Source organism: Engystomops pustulosus, chromosome 3, assembly GCF_040894005.1.
Source record: "Engystomops pustulosus chromosome 3, aEngPut4.maternal, whole genome shotgun sequence".
NCBI lineage: Eukaryota > Metazoa > Chordata > Amphibia > Anura > Leptodactylidae > Engystomops > Engystomops pustulosus.
In genome coordinates, this window is record NC_092413.1 from 135,033,545 (window position 1) to 135,050,963 (window position 17,419).

Here is a 17,419-nt window from a genome sequence, read left to right on the forward strand (position 1 = left end):
TTTAAGTCATATCCTGGGTATGGGCAATTTTTTAATGCTCACTGGTGTGAGGAGATTGCAGTGGATATGGAGCCTAATTAATTCTTTTGGGTATCCGGGACCTAAGTTGAAGTGAAGATTTGAAGGTCATCAGGCAAATGTAAAAGAAAACCTACCATGAGGAATCTACAATCAGAAGTAGATTCCTCATGCCTACCTCTGCCCTAATCTATATTTAACTAATCTTGGAACTTACTTTTTAAAAAATCTTATAAAACTAATATGTAAATTACCTGCAGAGGCTACTGGGGCGTGGAGTAGCCTGGAAGGGTGTCAGACACAAATTCTACTCCAAGCCCCAGTAGCCATTGCAGGGCCGCCCACTTGCTACCTTCAATTTTTAATAAATCCCCAACAGTGTTTTTCTACCCATAATGCAAATTCTAGCAGTCTAATCAGTAGGACTATCATCTGTGTATCCACCTGACTTCTGCACAACCAATGGTCCCAACCCCACGTATAAGCTAAGAAATCTCACTTATAAAACCTGAGAGGGCACACCTGGTGACTACCTCTTGAAGTTTATGAAGAGAATGCCAAGAGTATGCAAAGCAGTAATTAAAGCGGTCAGGATCAGTGGTAGTGGATCCTCTGTACCACCGCGGACGATGATGTAAGCCGACACCTGGGAGTGGAGTCTAAGTAGCACCCGGTTCTCACTAGAGCCCGCCGTAAAGCGGATTGGGCTTGCTGCAGCGTGGTACCACAAGGTCGCTCCACAGGTGTGACTTTGTCCAAGATGCGGCCAAGGCGAAGAACAGAATCATGACACGGAATCATGGTCGGGGAAAGGCAGGAGGTCAGGAAAGGCGGCACAGGATCGGAGTCAGGAGCAAGGCAAAAGGTCCAGGCAAGCAGTGGAGGAGCAGAGTCAGGAACAGAACCGGGGTCACAGGAATTGAGCAAACAGTCGCAAGGCATAGGGATAAAGCTTTCTCTAAGGCTATGATGCACAAAAATTGGCAGTGGACACCGGAAGGGGCAGCAGAATTGGCAGCCAGTGCCAATTAGTGGCGCACTGCCCTAGGAGGTGTGGCCCGCGGGCCGTGCTACGGGAGATGCCGATGGAACCCGGTGAGGTAAGTAAGGAAGAGGGGCACACGGAGGCACACGGGTCCGCCTGTGACCGAGACATGGGTCACAGGGGCACCCGTGACAGTAGCAAAAGGTGGCTATTTTGAAGAACCTTGAATATATGACATATTTTCAGTTGTTTTACACTTTTTTGTTTATAAGTATAAATACGTATATAATTCCACATGTGTTAATTCATAGTTTTGATGCCTTCAGTGTGAATCTGCAATTTTTATAGTAATGAAAATACAAAAAACTCTTTGAATGAGAAGGTGTGTCCAAACCTTTGTTCTGTATTGTACATGCATAACAGGGGTTAAAAGAAGTGAGGCTTGCACAGGTATGCAGAGCACACACGTGTTTGTTCACTCTATGGGAGTCAAAGCGCAGTAGCTCCATAGAAGCCAGTGATACGTAACATGAAACATGAAGAAAAGGAGCACCAAGTGGGCCCTGCAGAAGCTACTGGGGGCGTGGAGTACCTCTTGCGCCTGGCGCACAGCCAGGCTACACCATGCCCCAGTAGCCGCTGCAGGTAATTTACCTATTACTTTTATAAAGTTTTTTAAAAGTTAGGTTCTAAAATTAGTTAAATAAATATTAGGGCAGAGGTAGGCATGAGGAATCTACCATCGGAAGCAGTAGTTCCAAGACATGATGAGGGCATGAACTAGAAATTTTGTAGACTCCAGTTTGAGGAAGGATGAAATGTGAGAGATGTTCTTGAGATGGAGGCAGCAGGTTGTATTAAGGGACTGGATGTGAGGCTTAACGGATGATGCAGCGGACTCCAAGGCAGCGGACTTTCTGGACAGGTGACAGTTTGGAGCCATGAATTCTAACAGTTAGGCCTGTTGTGAGAGATGCCTAGGGTGGAGGATAGATTATTAGTTCCTTTTTGCCCATGTTGTGTTTAATAAAACAGAAAGAGAAAGAGGATATGGACACAGATAGATATTCTGGAATTCTGTCCGGAACAGAGTTGATATCTGGGCCAAAAGTACAGATCTGTGTGTTATCAGCATAGGAGTGTAACATGGAGTGGACATGGGTTCAGGTAAGACAGGATTGCCCAGTAGTGGAGTAAGTGGACCCTGATCAAGCCACATAAATTTGTAGTAGTCTCAAAAGAGGAGAGAGACCAAAAGCTTTGAAAAGTCTAGTGGAAGATCATAAAAACACCCACAGAGCATAGGCCTAAATGAGTTCCATTTCCACCAATAATTTGCAGCAATAGCAAATGTCTAGGATAAATGTAGAGATAGCAGCCTATCTGTTCCACCGTCAGTCTTGAGCAGTGTCATGACAGAGCGTTTAATTTGAGCTTTGGAAGAACGTCAAAGAATTGGCTTGTCAGACTCGATCACTCAAAGAAGGACTTTGGAAGAGGTATTGGTATGGTATGAAAATAAGTATAGAAGATGTGGAAGGATGTCCATTTTTAAGACACTGATTCTGCCAAACCATGCCAAAGTCCCATGATCCTTTTTAATAGGTGTTTAGTTAAATAAAACTAAATGAAAGTGGGAGCTCAGCAGGAATATAAGTACCTACATAATGTAAGGATGATTTTTCTCAAATTAAGATTTGTGTGTGCTGCTTACCATGCCCATTGAATAGAGGGTAGGGATTTTCTAAAGGGAGTGTGACATAGAAGAGAAAATCATCTACAAATATAGTTTGCAGGACCTGTCATCTGCCATGATGCCACAGATATATGGATTGCTCTTGTAGTGTTCTTTAACCCTAGAATGCATAACTGGGGCCTCGCAGGCCCGCTCTGTTAGTTGTTTTCTTTTTACTGCAAGATTACTTTAGTTAGAATTCTGAAACTCTACGTATTCCTCAGTTATATAGTTGTTAGTCATTTCCAGTTGTTCATATATTTTTATGTTACAGGCATTTCGGTATAATAACTGTTTTTTTGTGAATACCCCATATTTACATACCTGGGGCCTTTTAGGCCCGTACTAGGTTTACATGTGATCCTAACTTTTTTTGTCTTTTCTGTTGCTGGGGAAAACTATGACTTAGGCTGCATTCACACTGCCGTTGCCCGCCATACCGTATCGTAGCAGGGCAACGGCAGCGTGCGGAGGGAAGAGGTGAGCGCAACTCACCCCCGCCCCTCTCCATAGGGATACATGGCGCACGGTGCCATATTACGGGAAACGATAGGACATGTCCTATCTTTTTCCCGGGTATGGAGTGGTACGGTGCCGCATGCTCCCGTAGTGCGCCATGCGCCCATTGCCATCTATGGGGGACGTATATCGGCCGTATATATGTCCCCCATGCGGTCGTGTGAATGTAGCCTTAGTCTTTATGACTCCGCTGTTGCTGCGCAGAGTGTGGATTGTGCCTGACTACATGGTCATGTGATCTTGGGAAAGAGGCTACCTCATGATGTCATGCGTCTCTGACATCATCATAGTTCCTGAACAGGAAGGAGAAAGGATTCAGCTTTCTTGTTTCTTGAAAAAGAAACTCTGAGCTCCAAAAATCCAAAGATTTCCACTTCATCTAAAAGAAAGTGGTGACCTGCTGAAGGTGAGACAGGTGAAGTGCACAGACACTAACAAAGAGTCTACAACCCCTATTGTAATATTTTTTTTTCATTATAGTTTACTGACTTCTAAGGTTACAATGGCACAGTCTACATCCAGGGGTTTGACTGACCAAGAAATCAAAGCAATCATTTTTGATAGTGTGAACTTTCTTTGTCTGATGAAGAGTACATGCCACCAGCTAATGTCTCTACTTCATCATTGAGTGATTCTTCAGATGATGAAGAAGAAATGGATCCAGCAGAACGTACAACCAGAACATCCAAAACAAATGTTTTTTGGGACAGTACTCCTAGGGTTCTTGGATGCATCCCACCACATAATATTGTAAGAGTTGCTCAATGAACTGTAGGAATTTCACAATGCTTGTCCAAAAGAGAGATTTTCTGTAAGCTATGATCAGATGTGGTATACGTTTTCAGGAACATCCAGAGCCAAGAGATAAAAAAAGAAAGCGATGTTACATTTGTCCAGCAAAGAAGGACAGGAAAACGGAGCGTGTCTGTACTACTTGTGGACAAAATGCCTGCAAGGATCATTCTTCCGAACAGATAACATGTGAAAGATTTTGCGGTCATTAGTAAATTCGAAAAGGAAACTTTGAAAAGGGAAATTCCTGCAGCATGTTTACTGCAACTTTTATATAAAAAAAAAAACCTTTTAGACAAAAAAACTTTATTATAAAGAGTTATATAAAATGAGTATATAGGGTGTTTTAAGCCCGTTCAGTTACTTTGGGTTTTTTTTGCACAAAATGTTTTGAATTATTCACATCTTAGGATGCATTCTCACTAGTGCTGGTGTTTGCCAGGAGGTGATCCATTATCGATATGATCTCTTGGTAACTCCAGTTAAGGCTGCTGGAATGCCCGGATTCTACCAGCCTTAGCTGGGGACACCAGGAGGTCAGATCCAGTACAGATCCCCTCCCGGCAGACACCAGTACTAGTAGGAATGCATCCTTACTTTGCATTTTTCAAATAAACTTTGAAAAGTATTTTTATTTGAGTTATTCCATGCTATTTGCACACGGGCCTGAAAGGCCCCAGGTATGTAAAAGTGTAGATTTTTATGGTCATGCATTCTAGGGTTAAGGGTTCCTTCAGCAATAAGTATAAAGGGGAAATAATGTATTGTCCCATTAACAATACGAAAGGGATCTGAGAGGGAGTTATTGACTTAGCATCATCTTCGGGTCCAGACCTATATTTCTGAGAACTGCCTCCAGGAATTACCACCTCACCCTAGCTAATGACTAATCAGCATCTTCTGTGAGAAGGCATAGCTGGTCCCCAGATGCCTGTGCCCACAGGGAAATAGTTTTATCTGTATTGTCCAGGCCTCCCTACCCAGCACAAACCCCATTTGGACACAATGGATAAGTGGATCTGGGATGATAGGTTATAGACGTGGCTCCAACATCTTTGCAAACAACTTTATATTTATGTTTAAGAGGGAGAGGGGTCTGAAGTCTCCACAGGATGTAAAATAAAATCTACCCTCATAGTCAAGCATGATAAACCAGGGAACTTACTCATAGATCCAGGCACTGTGACTGTGGTAATATTTATAAATTTGTTATCCATATTATTTGTTATCCATGGCCATTATTTGTTAAATAAACTTTGAATGAATTGTTTAACCTTGTGTTCATTAAACTCTTGTTCGAGAGACTATCATGTCTAGATCATGACAGATACCCCTCTATCTCCTCAGACTTGGAGCGGAGCATTTGTGGGGTACAGTGCTCTAGGTTGTTTTAGCGTTCAGAAAAGATGCAAAATTCGTTCACCATTATCTAACAAGAGTGGAGCAGCGCTGTAGATGAAGAATGAACTGAGAATACGTGTATGTGGGGGGGGGGGGGGGCTTGTGGGTAAATGGCTTTTTTGCTAGCCATGAATCAAATATCTCTATTTGTAGAAACTTTTGCACAGACGGTTTCAAGCACATTTGGTCTTTAGGTCTAGTATTTGTTGGGTAATGGCTTTGGTAAAATCAGAAGCGGAGGCTCTCTTTTCCCAAGTCAGCTAGAAGGATTTTGAGTTTATGTGTGCTCTTTTTTTTTTTTTTTTTTCAGGGAAGAGCAATGTGACACCAAAACCCCCTTCACATTGCCCTTCAATAGTTTTTCGGCTGCCACTTTTTGGAGTTTCCTGAAGTTGGCCAGTTAATCATTGCAATGTATCTTAAATTTTTTCCCATTGTGATACATGTGAGGAGTTGCCGGTTTAGTCTCACTTTTAGGACTTTTTGTGGTGTGCGACTTTATAGTCCCAAATAGTAGCTGTGAAAGTAACTCTGGGGGGCACATGTATCATAGTTTTTCGGCTGCCACTTTTTTAAGTTTCCTGAAGTTGGCCAGTTAATCATTGCAATTTATCTTAAATTTCTTCCCTTTATGATACATGAGATGTGCTGGCTGTTTAGTCTCACTTTTGAGACTTTTTGCGGTGTGCAACTTTTTAATCCCAAATGGTAGTTTACCAAAAGTGAGTCTGGGTCTAGCATGCTCTGTTTTGCGACTTATTAGGTGCAAGAATGGGATAATTTCAAACACAAAAGTCACACAAGTTGAACAAACATCTGGGCTACAAAGATAAATACGGCACACTGCACTAAATCATTGAGGCAGGCAATTTTGGTTTGCTGCTCGATTCTGCACCTAAAAGACGCAAACTGCAAAAAGTTGCACAAAAAAGACAAAAGGAAGCTATAGGAGTGATACATGTCCCCCATTAAAAAGTTTTTAAAAAAAATTTAATTATCAAGTATTGAAACATAGGGGTGGGTGTCATAGATTGGATCACATCAGCTCACTGGCAATCTATGATAACTATTGTGAGCTGGCGAGTGGTATATGAAGTCTTTCTCAACCAGGTGAAGGATTCTCCACAGGTCAATGAAATGCATGTGTCTCCCAAAGCTGAGAGAAGGAGACCGTAGACTTACCAGTCGTACAGTCCAATGAAGGAACAAAGGATAGGTTGAAGTTGACCCATCAGTGAAACCTCTGACCTTAAATGTGTAAAAGGAGAATGAAGGCATGTTGGACACTCAACATTAACTACAACAGACAAGGACTATATATGTAGAATAAATCAAGGCAAGATGACAAGAAAGGGGGAGGGAGCAGGTAGGGATGCTAGACTCCACTTATGTCTAGTTCTAACTAATGTAGCCTTAAGAGCTGCAGTGCCTAAGTGGAGGAGAGGAAAACAATACGCAGTGGAGCCTTCATACCTTGGTTTCTTAAAGGGAACCTACCACCACTATAAAGGTAGATTGGGTGGTAGGTGGATCAATGGGACGTGAGGATAGCCCTTTTAAGGGCTAATCCTCACGTCCACACACTTTTTTGTTAACTTTTATTAGACATTTATGCAAATTTACTTATACGGCTACTGGGGCGTGGAGTAGCCGCATCTGAGGTTACACGAGGCGGCTACTCCAGATTTGTGGTGGTAGGTTCCCTTTAAGTTCATTTCTGGGTTTCAGTTCAGGCCTTTGCCAATCCATTTGTGGTGTGATAGGAGGGATGCTTGGAATATGTAGGCAGTCAGGGAGGCTTACCATTGCAGTTTCAAGGTATGGAAGGCCTCTGATAGTGCGAAGAATTGCAGTATTCCCTTTCTTGTGAGCAATCAGTTGAAAGGGGTATCCCCATCTATAACAAATGTCTGTCCTGTGTAGGAGTGGTTTAAGAGCTTTTTGGAGCTGTAGGGTACATCTTGCCAGATTAGGTTATAAAAAAAAAAAGGGGTGAACTTTATAGAATCACGATTCAGCATCGAAGGCTACTCTCAATATGACTTCTTTAATTTTCTAAAAGTTAATAAGGCAAATTATATCTAGCAGTCTGGAGTTGTTTGAAGGTTTGGGACCCTGGGCTCTGTGTATGTGGCCAATTTTTATTGAATGATCCCTGGATTTGGGGAGGATGGATATAAAGGACTCCTGTGCCCGTTTTTCCAGATAAGAAGGCTCCACTTCCTCACTTAAGCCCTGATACAGAGATTTTTCTATTTGTGACCCCATCAATATGGATTAATATATCTGAAATTTGCTTAAAGTGTGCTTCAATCATTTGCTGTGGGTCTGACAGTGTTTCAAGGGAACGTTCCTGCAACTCCTCCACCTCCATCACTCTAGTACCGATACGATGCATGTCCCGGTGCAGAGTTCATAACGCGCTTATGAGAAGCCATCTTGATTACAGTAAATCCCTACTAACTGGTCTTCCGTGTACTAAACTTGCATCACTACAATCCTTTAACTCGAATGCAGACTCTTCTTTCAATTGCACTAGCTGCCCATCACCTTCTGAAATCAGTTTTATCAAACTAATCACCCTCTGCACATTCACCCTCTATCAGCTCTGGACATTGCTCTCTTCGGACTCATCCAATAATGAACCCCAGCCTAGACATCTTAAGGACAATAACCCATTTGCCAGTACCTACCCAATAAAAAGACTAAATATGGGGTGGAGCTGTACAAGGCATGCAAAAGTGAATCTCACTAGACATTACCCTTTTACATATATGATGTGAAAGATCCACCAGTTTGTCCCCCTATACTGGGAATATGTGGGAAGATTGTATCCACCCCTTACTGGACAAGGATACAATATTTATTCAGACAACTTTAATAACAGTATGCCCTTCCAGAAGCTGTCAGAGGTACAGCATCAAAGTATGCGGTAAAATCTGGAAAAAAACTGAAACAACTGGCGAAGTCCTTTTTAGAACAGCCACTGAGGCATGGGGAGTGCAAAGATGTTATTGCACATTATTTGATGATGGTGAAATACAAGGACAATCGTGATGCTCTTGTTTTCACGCCTCCACGCAAAATGATCTACCAAAGTCCCAGTACGAGGAAGCATAAAAAAGACCACCAAACCTGAGTGTATCTAGGATTATAATGGTAAACTGGGAGGGGTGCACCTTTCTGATCTGATAATTCAGTCCTACAATGCTTTATGTATTTCAAGTGTGTGGGTTAAAAAATAGCACATACATTACAAGAAAGGTGAAAAAGCGGCACTGGCACTACTCTCATACACGTTATTGCTCCGGATATAGACGGATATCAGTGTAAATAGAGTTTATGTTAGCATCTGCTGCAGTATTAGAAGAGATCAGCGGAGAAGTGTATTCGCGCTAAAAACAGCACTTCCTCTAGCTTCTGACCAGTCAGACTGGTCAGAAGCTAGAGGAAGCACTGTTTAGCGTGAAACGACCAGTCTTCTTTCTCGGTGTTATTTGTATAATGCTTTAGCAGTTTAAAGGGGTTGGCCACTCTCTAACATAAAATCTCTATGTGCCTCTACTGCCTTAATAATAACCACTAAATGTTCACCAATTCATTCATCATCCCTGATGTTTGCTTTCTTGGTGAAGGCAGACCTGGCTAGAATAGCTACCCTCGTGGGCGCACCACCCATGAGGTGATCAAGCACATTGGGTGGCACACCTGTATGTACAGTCACACTATGTACAAATATTCTCCCCTGGATATCCTTTTTGTAAAAGGTACCCCTGCATTCGATAGAATATTGATTTAAATCAATTTTTATAAAAAATTCACATTCAAAAAATGTTTCAAACCACTTAGTTATAACCAAAAGTAAGCAAGGCTCCCCATGTCTGAATGACTTTCATCTCCATACAAAGTTGTTAAAGTGACATATGCATTGTAGATTATATTTTATGCATATTATTGTCGTAATTAGTTTAACCTTTTAAGGATGTGGGCCCTTTCCATTTTTGCATGTCCATTTTTTACTGCCAACCAAAAAAAATACCTTTTCATACTTCATAGATTCCAGGGCTGCATTAGGGTTTGTTTTCTATCCTCCCATTTGCTATACTTTAAATAAGGTGGATGCTACTTTGGGAATTGCATGACATTTGGATCACTTTAGTTTCTGTTTCCCAATATGGCATTCACTGAATGGGAAAAGTATATTTACAATGCGAAAGATTGTTATTTAGGGATATCTAACAAGTTTATCATGTATTTATCGTAATGGGCATTTTAGTGAAAGGGAGCAATTAGAATTTTTTCTTTACCATAACCATAAGGCAATCTGATCACTAATGCAATATAATTCAGTACAAATGTACCGTATATACTCGTGTATAAGCCGAGTTTTTCAGCACAAAAAATGTGCTGAAAAACGTCCCCTCGGCTTATATACGAGTCTATAACAAAAAAAATGACCCACTTAAAAAAAAATAAACTTAAATACTCACCCTCCGATGTCAGCGCGGCTTACCGATGTCCCCGATGTCAGCGCGTCCCGTCTTCTTTCTTCTCCGCGGCTCCTCTTCTCTCTTCTGGCATGGAGGCGGCCATGGTTTCTTAGTGGCCGCGCATACTATGACGTCAGCAGCGGCCGTGTCATAGTAAGCGCCTGCTAGAAGAAAACATGGCCGTGTCCATGCCGGAAGAGGAGCCGCGGAGAAGAAAGAAGACGGGACGCGCTGACATCGGGAACATCGGTAAGTCGCGCTGACATCGGAGGGTGAGTATATAAGTTTATTTTTTTAAGGGCCGTGGGGGCAGGCTGGCTGTATACTACTAGGGGCTGCTGTATACTTCTTGGGGCTTGCTGTATACTACTAGGGGCTTGCTGTATGCTACTAGGGGGCTGCTGTATACTACTAGGGGGCTGCTGTATACTACTAGGGGGCTGCTGTATACTACTAGGGGGCTGCTGTATACTACTAGGGGGCTGCTGTATACTACTAGGGGCTTACTGTATACTACTAGGGGGCTGCTGTATACTACTAGGGGCTTGCTGTATACTACTAGGGGCTTGCTGTATACTACTAGGGGCTTGCTGTATACTACTAGGGGCTTGCTGTATACTACTAGGGGGCTTGCTGTATACTACTAGGGGGCTGCTGTATACTACTAGGGGTTGCTAAATACTACATGGCGGCTGGCAGGCTGTATACTACTGGGGGCAGGCAGGCTGTATACTACTGGGGGCTGGCAGGCTGTATACTACTGGGGGCTGGCAGGCTGTATACTACTGGGGGCTGGCAGGCTCTATACTACTGGGGGCTGGCAGGCTCTATACTACTGGGGGCTGGCAGGCTCTATACTACTGGGGGCTGGCAGGCTCTATACTACTGGGGGCTGGCAGGCTCTATACTACTGGGGGCTGGCAGGCTCTATACTACTGGGGGCTGGCAGGCTCTATACTACTGGGGGCTGGCAGGCTCTATACTACTGGGGGCTGGCAGGCTCTATACTACTGGGGGCTGGCAGGCTCTATACTACTGGGGGCTGGCAGGCTCTATACTACTGGGGGCTGGCAAGCTCTATACTACTGGGGGCTGGCAGGCTCTATACTACTGGGGGGGGGTTTGACCAATGCATTTCCCGCCCTCGGCTTATACTCGAGTCAGTAGTTTTTCCCAGTTTTTGGTGGTAAAATTAGGGGTCTCGGCTTATACTCGAGTATATACGGTATTTCAGTATATTTATAATATACTACTTCGCTATTACGAACAACCTTTGGTGGTGGTCATAGCAACCTCCTGATACTGGGTATAGTGGATTACTACTGGGTAACAACCAAAACCATGCAAGTACCAACAGCGCATATTAGAGGCAAGTATACAATACAGTAGACACCTACCATGTAAGGAGGGGGGATCAGCCTGTACAGCGCAAGTTGCTAAAAGGTTAAGCTATTATTAGGAATAAACAATACAGTAATAAAATGGAAGCAAAAAAAATACTGCACCAAAATACTGCCTTAGATATGCTATTTGAAGAACTAGAAAATATTTCCAATGTGATACTACAAGATAGATTAAAAAACAATATGTAACACTATTTAAAGTAAATCACATCGGTGCTACTGGTTAAATGGAAAATGTTGTCATATACAAATGTCTTTACTTTGAGAAGACACACCAAAATGTATACTTATGGCTGTTTGAGACATATACTCTATCACAATGGATAAATTATAAAACTTTTTCTATATTGTGCATTGCACCTAAAATCATTTTGATTGCCAATTTGTTAATGCTGCTTATTTCTAGTGTCATATACCTACGTTTCCCATAATGCCCTGAGCAGAAGGACAGTGCACAACATCTGGTTTTGTCCTGCCTGTTCATACTGATGAAGTATCTATTCCTTAGGTGTCATATGGGACCATCAGAGAAAACTTCAAGGTTTAAATTAGGGCTGTGGAGCCTGCAACGTTGATAATGTTGGCGGAGTCATGATAAAATGGACTGACTCCAACTTCACAAACACATAATAAATTAAATTTAGATTTCCTTTAAATGTTTTTTCTATTCCTGATGTAAAGATTTAAGCCAGGGGAGAGCAACAATTATTGGTCCAGAGGCCATAATGTCATATTGCTTAACTTTAGACCGTATCTGTAACCAGTAGCTGCAACAACAATCACAGTAAAGCACAAAATGCCGACCCAGAGATTAAAAAGACTACAGTACAGCAATAAATAACACCCCCCCCCCAGAAACCAAAGTCTGCATACAGAGTAGACAATGATAGTGCAGGCCCCAGAGTATATAATAATAATAATACTGGCGACCCCTAGTGCACACAAATACTGGAGACGACAAGTGCATAAAACTACTAATACTGGAGACCCACAGAGCATAGAACTACTAATACTGGAGACTCCCAGTGCAAATAATAATACTGGAGACCTCCAGTGCAGACAAAATTACCTCTCCTTTGCTGTCTCTACACCTCTATGCACCGTACTGCAGTTTTCTCTCCTCCAGGTGCCGCTCTACTCTGTTTGCTGTTCTGGTTGTATGCGGTGGTGGCATCAGGACCCGAGGCATAACTGCGACAGGAGCAGAAAAGGACCTGGAGCAATACAGTATGACTGTGCCAATAGCAGGAGAGGACCAGGAGCAATACAGTATAGCTGACTGGGGCCGCTCTGCTACGGGGTCCTGACCTTCACACATACAACTAGTATTATTAGTCAGAGTGGAGCATCAGAAGAGGACCCAGGAGCAGTGAGAACTTCTCATCTGCACTAACCATTATCCGGCATCCTGCACCGATGATCTGCCATCAGTTATGGAAGTGCTCATTTGATTGACTGTCAGCAGGGTGCAAATCGCAACTCAAGGCTGCATGCGGTCCCCTGTTTAGTCAAGATGAATGTGGCTGCCCTTTATGTACATACTCTGTGGTAAGCTCCTTTGCTATAGATTAGAGGAATAAGGTACTGGGAAGGAATGTCCACATTTATCTCAAGCACTGCTAGAGGGACCAAGAAAACTGGACTGTGAAGGTGAAGCTGGAGTCGGAGTCAAAGTTTAGGAAATTGAGTAGTCCAGGTTTGGCTTACCGACTCCACAGACCTGGTTTAAATTATTTAGGTCTTGCAGAAGGGCTGAAAAGTGGGGATCAGTGCAAAAGCAAATAAATTACACAACTTTGTATCAAATGATTCTAAATATATACAAGGATTTAAAATTTGTCAAGAAAAACCTTTTAACAATATGAAAAATACAAACATACATTAAAAAAACTAAATATGAAAAGTATATGGAAGAAATATTACTAAAACCTTTACTTTTGGAGAACAGGAATTAAACATAACATTACATACAGTGGAATGAGACAAAATATGTTAGTTTTTTTTCTTTAAAATCAAAATATTCCTTAAAATATTTACATTTTACAGTATAAAAAATAGCAAAACACAAGAATGTACAAGCTGAATTTCAAGTATTTCAAGCACAAACAAAAATTTCTAAATTTTACTTACAAAGAAATTTAAGCTGGAAAGATTAGCCTAGATACCCCTATTGTAAGTGCATTTAAAAATTATAAAACCAAAAAGTTTTGACTCAATAATCCATGATATAATCAGCTTTGATATGCTGAGTATAATAATTCAATTATGGAGACTCACTATTATTTGTTGTATTTGCAGCACCAAAAAGGTATCTAAAACTCTAAAGTACGAATCTGTAGCACTTCAAGATAATCTGCTTTTAAAAACAGTGCAATTAAAAACATTTTGTCCAAAGAATTTTGCTTTAAAATGTTATTACTTTAGTGTGAAAAAATCTGCTTCAATCTGCATAATTCCCAACTAAATAATACACATTGGCATATTTAGAAAGAAATATTTTGGATATTACATTTGTGTAAAAGTATTGTTAAATACATTTAGGATTAGCGAGAACGGAGCATAAAGCATATAACGGGCAATCAGGCTAACAACAGTTTGTGTCTGGAAAAAAAACACTGACATTTGATAGAAAACGATGGCACAACCAACTGGGAGGCAGAGCTGCAAGAGATTTTATCTTTTGCTTTTTGACTTATCGGAGTGGTCCCTGCTTCTGTCTTTATGGTGCCTGTCCCTGTCTTTTTCCTCTTCCCTGTCTCGGTTTCTGTCCCTACTCTTTTCTTTATCATGAGATTTATCATTTCTCCCTTCCTTAGTTATTTTATCAGAAGACTTGTCACTATGAGAGGCACGAGACCTTTCCTTTTCCCTATGCGACTCCTCGCGGCTTTTCCGATCTCTGTCATGACTTCTCTCTTTGTCTCTGTCCCTACGTCTGCTTCTTTCAGAGTCTCTATCTGCATGTTTATCACTGGCAGAGTCCTTATCATGTCTCTTATCCCTTGAATGATGTGATTCACTACAAAATCTCTGTCTGTGTTCACTTCTACTTCCTCGACTAGAGCTTCTGTCAGTTATACGATCTTGCTTGTCCCAGGGATCACTGTGACGTCTTTCTGGACCTCTGTGATCTTTATGATATAGCTTTTGTGGTGTTTGGTACCTGACTTGTTCAGTGTTCAAAATTGGGCCAGTGGTAACGTGTCCAAAAAAATGAGGTGGTGGTGGTCTAGCCAACTGAAGTGCCGGGTGCCAGGCAACTAATGGATTATGAATAGTGGATTCTGCAGACTGAAATCTCGGTGGTCTTGGAAAACCTATACCTAATGGTGTTGGTAAGAGAGGTGGTATATGTGGAGCATATGGAAATAAAGGATTAGGCTGCAAAGGGAAACCAGGGGCGTGCTGGAATGGAAATGCTGGAGGGCTACTGTTTAAAGGTAAGAAAGGAGGCTGTTGTAACATTAATGGAGAAAAGCTTCCTGTAAATGCAGGTGCCGGAGTTTTGCTAGAATTATCAGAGTTTGGAGCATCTGGTGTTTGTGCCTGGGATTTGTTTGCAGCCAAAGCTCGTCTGAATTGCTGGAGAGGATCGGTATCATCTATAAGAAGACCTGAAGTAAATTGTTTTTCAGTTTTTGATTCTTGAGCTACATCTGTTTCACTGTCCGGGGAAGAAAGTGACAAACTGCTTTTTGGTCTATTCTTAGGTGAAGATACATCAGTTTCTTCGTGAGAATGCTTTTTTGTCTTTTCTTTTTTGTGGCGAGGTGTACACTCACTAGATTCCTTATTCTGCTGTGAATCGGATTCAAAATCTAGTGCATCAGAGGAATGAAAATGATGACCTCTTCCAGCTGCTTGTCTAGGATCCCTTTTACTATGGATTAACTTTGGAGATTTCACAGGGCTTGAACCAACATCCCCAGGTGTTACACCATTATCATCTACACTTATTTTCGCTACTGAAATTGAGGACACATTTAAATTTGATGCACCATTATGTTTATCATCATCATCCTGCTTATCTGAGAGACTTTTATCTACGGATTCCTCCTCCTGAACATTCATTGCAGTTAAAAAAGCCTCAGTGGAAACATCAGGAGGTTTATCTTTCAGAGTGAGCCCTAATGATGATCCAGGTAATGCAGGTACTGGTGATGGATTATCCTTCATTTCTTCTATTCTACTGAATGATACGTTCGTTTCAATATCAAATGATTTTTCAGATGAGACGGATTCATCAATTACTTGGTTTTTTTCTTCTTTTAACAGCTTATCATTATTTGCAATAGATGATGAGTGTACTTCAAATGTATTTTCTGTAGTACCTAAAAGAGACTGTAATATATCATCTACAGGCAAAGGCTTATTCGCCAAGTCTAAGGTAGATTGTGGATTTTCCCACCCAACTAATACTCCTGGAAGAAATCGTAGTGGCTTTGGGGGTTCACGCTTGATCACTTCTGGTACGGGTTCACTAGTTTCCTGTGGCTCCTCACTTTCTGAAACCTGTGCTCTGTTTCTACTCTTATGCAAGACTGCAGTAAAAGAATTAAAAAAATCATTTTCATCATCTTCTTCATCATCATCGTCATCATCAAGTTCACTTCTGCTCCTCTTTTCTGGAACATTGAGTATGGAGCCTAAATGTTCATCCTCAATGGTTGCACTGTGTTGTCGTTTCACTTTCTGGCGAATGATCAATGCCAGAAGTAAATTTGGTCTACGTGTTTCAAGGCCTGCAGGAAAATAAACATATACATCTTATAAGTAAGAAAATTAAACAAAATTTAAATTTATATTAATTTTAAAAGTTTTCTGGGTACTGCAAATACTGGCAATAGAATAAAAAAGATAACGCAAGAATCCAAATCTGTGTCCATATTCCATTATCTGGACAGATATCCACATTCCACATTTAGAGCTATACCTGAATCACTGGAACTAAAAAGCTGTGAAATCCGCTGTGCCTCATCAGACTCACATCTATGCAAGTATAAATGTTTGTTTTTCTACATTGCATTCTCTACACTACACTCATTCTATATATTTACTGCAAAACAACTCAGAGACACATGTGCAGTACCATTCTCCACTGGCAGCTGACACAGTGCAGTACAAAGCATGCGCCTTGCAGTTCTCATATGACAAATGCATGAGATTAAGGCAAACTGGATAATGGAAATAAGGAGTGCAGTGTGGTTTATCAGCCAGCAAGGGAAAGCTGTGGAGTGTACCATTTGCCTAATTTACATGATTGAAATATTTTTGTTGCAATAGAACAAATGCTTATATTGGTAATCCTCTAAAATAGCCTAACAAGCCACTTCAGTTTGTCTATATACCTCACGGGTCCTATTGTTTCATTGTTTATTACCCCTTAATGTCTTATTTTGTTTCTACATGTATCCGATTATCTGTAAATGGGAGCAGAAAACCCCCAGATTAATATCTCATAAAAATAGAAACAACATCCACCACAAATACAGCATACAATGCTTTAAACTAGAAAATAGTCTTGAAAATAATAATGTTCTTACCAGGCCCATCGAAAGGTACAAAGAAATGTGGAATTTTTTCAGAGGCACCTAAAGGGATGAGATACATGTCTTTCACCTGCCTCATGTTGTTTGCAACTACACCATAACGTTTTCTGCTACTGAAGTAAGAATAGAGCAGTGTGTAAGATATTTGGTCTTCTTCTGTCTCTGGAGTAAAACGTATTACACAGGTTTCCTAAAAGATAAAATAATAGTCAATGATAGTTTTTAAGGCAAAATCCTCATCATTCATAGACCAACCAAATACAATCTAAAATGGTACATTATATTACACTTTTATAGCTTTCTTATTTTGGAGAGTAAATCTCTTTAGATGTCAGCGGGAGCAGGGCCGGAGTCTGCAGTGACATCTTTACACGTCAGGAGAAGGGAGATGCGGTTTATTACCTCTTCTCCCTTCTCCACTCTTTACAGCATTGTGCTGAAGTAGCGCAATGCAGAGAGGAGCAGAACCGGGTTAAACAGAGCTGCTGAGTCTGGTCAGAACCATTACAGCTCTGATCAGCATCAAC

General features: G+C 41.3%; 1 protein-coding gene across 2 annotated transcripts in view; it reads right to left on the bottom strand.

Annotated features, from left to right (window-relative positions):
• Positions 1–13,284: 13,284 nt before the first annotated feature.
• PHF3 (PHD finger protein 3) overlaps positions 13,285–17,419 on the bottom strand; it is a 47,588-nt gene continuing 43,453 nt past the window's right edge. Inside the window, exons 15-16 of one of the 2 annotated variants that reach the window (XM_072142196.1) lie at positions 16,887–17,082; positions 13,285–16,085 (exon numbers count right to left, since the gene is read on the bottom strand). In XM_072142196.1, coding sequence (XP_071998297.1) covers positions 14,017–16,085; positions 16,887–17,082 — 2,265 coding nt within the window. In that variant the 3' untranslated portion in view covers positions 13,285–14,016. The remainder of the gene's footprint in view (positions 16,086–16,886; positions 17,083–17,419) is intronic. The other variant, XM_072142198.1, reaches the window with a different exon arrangement.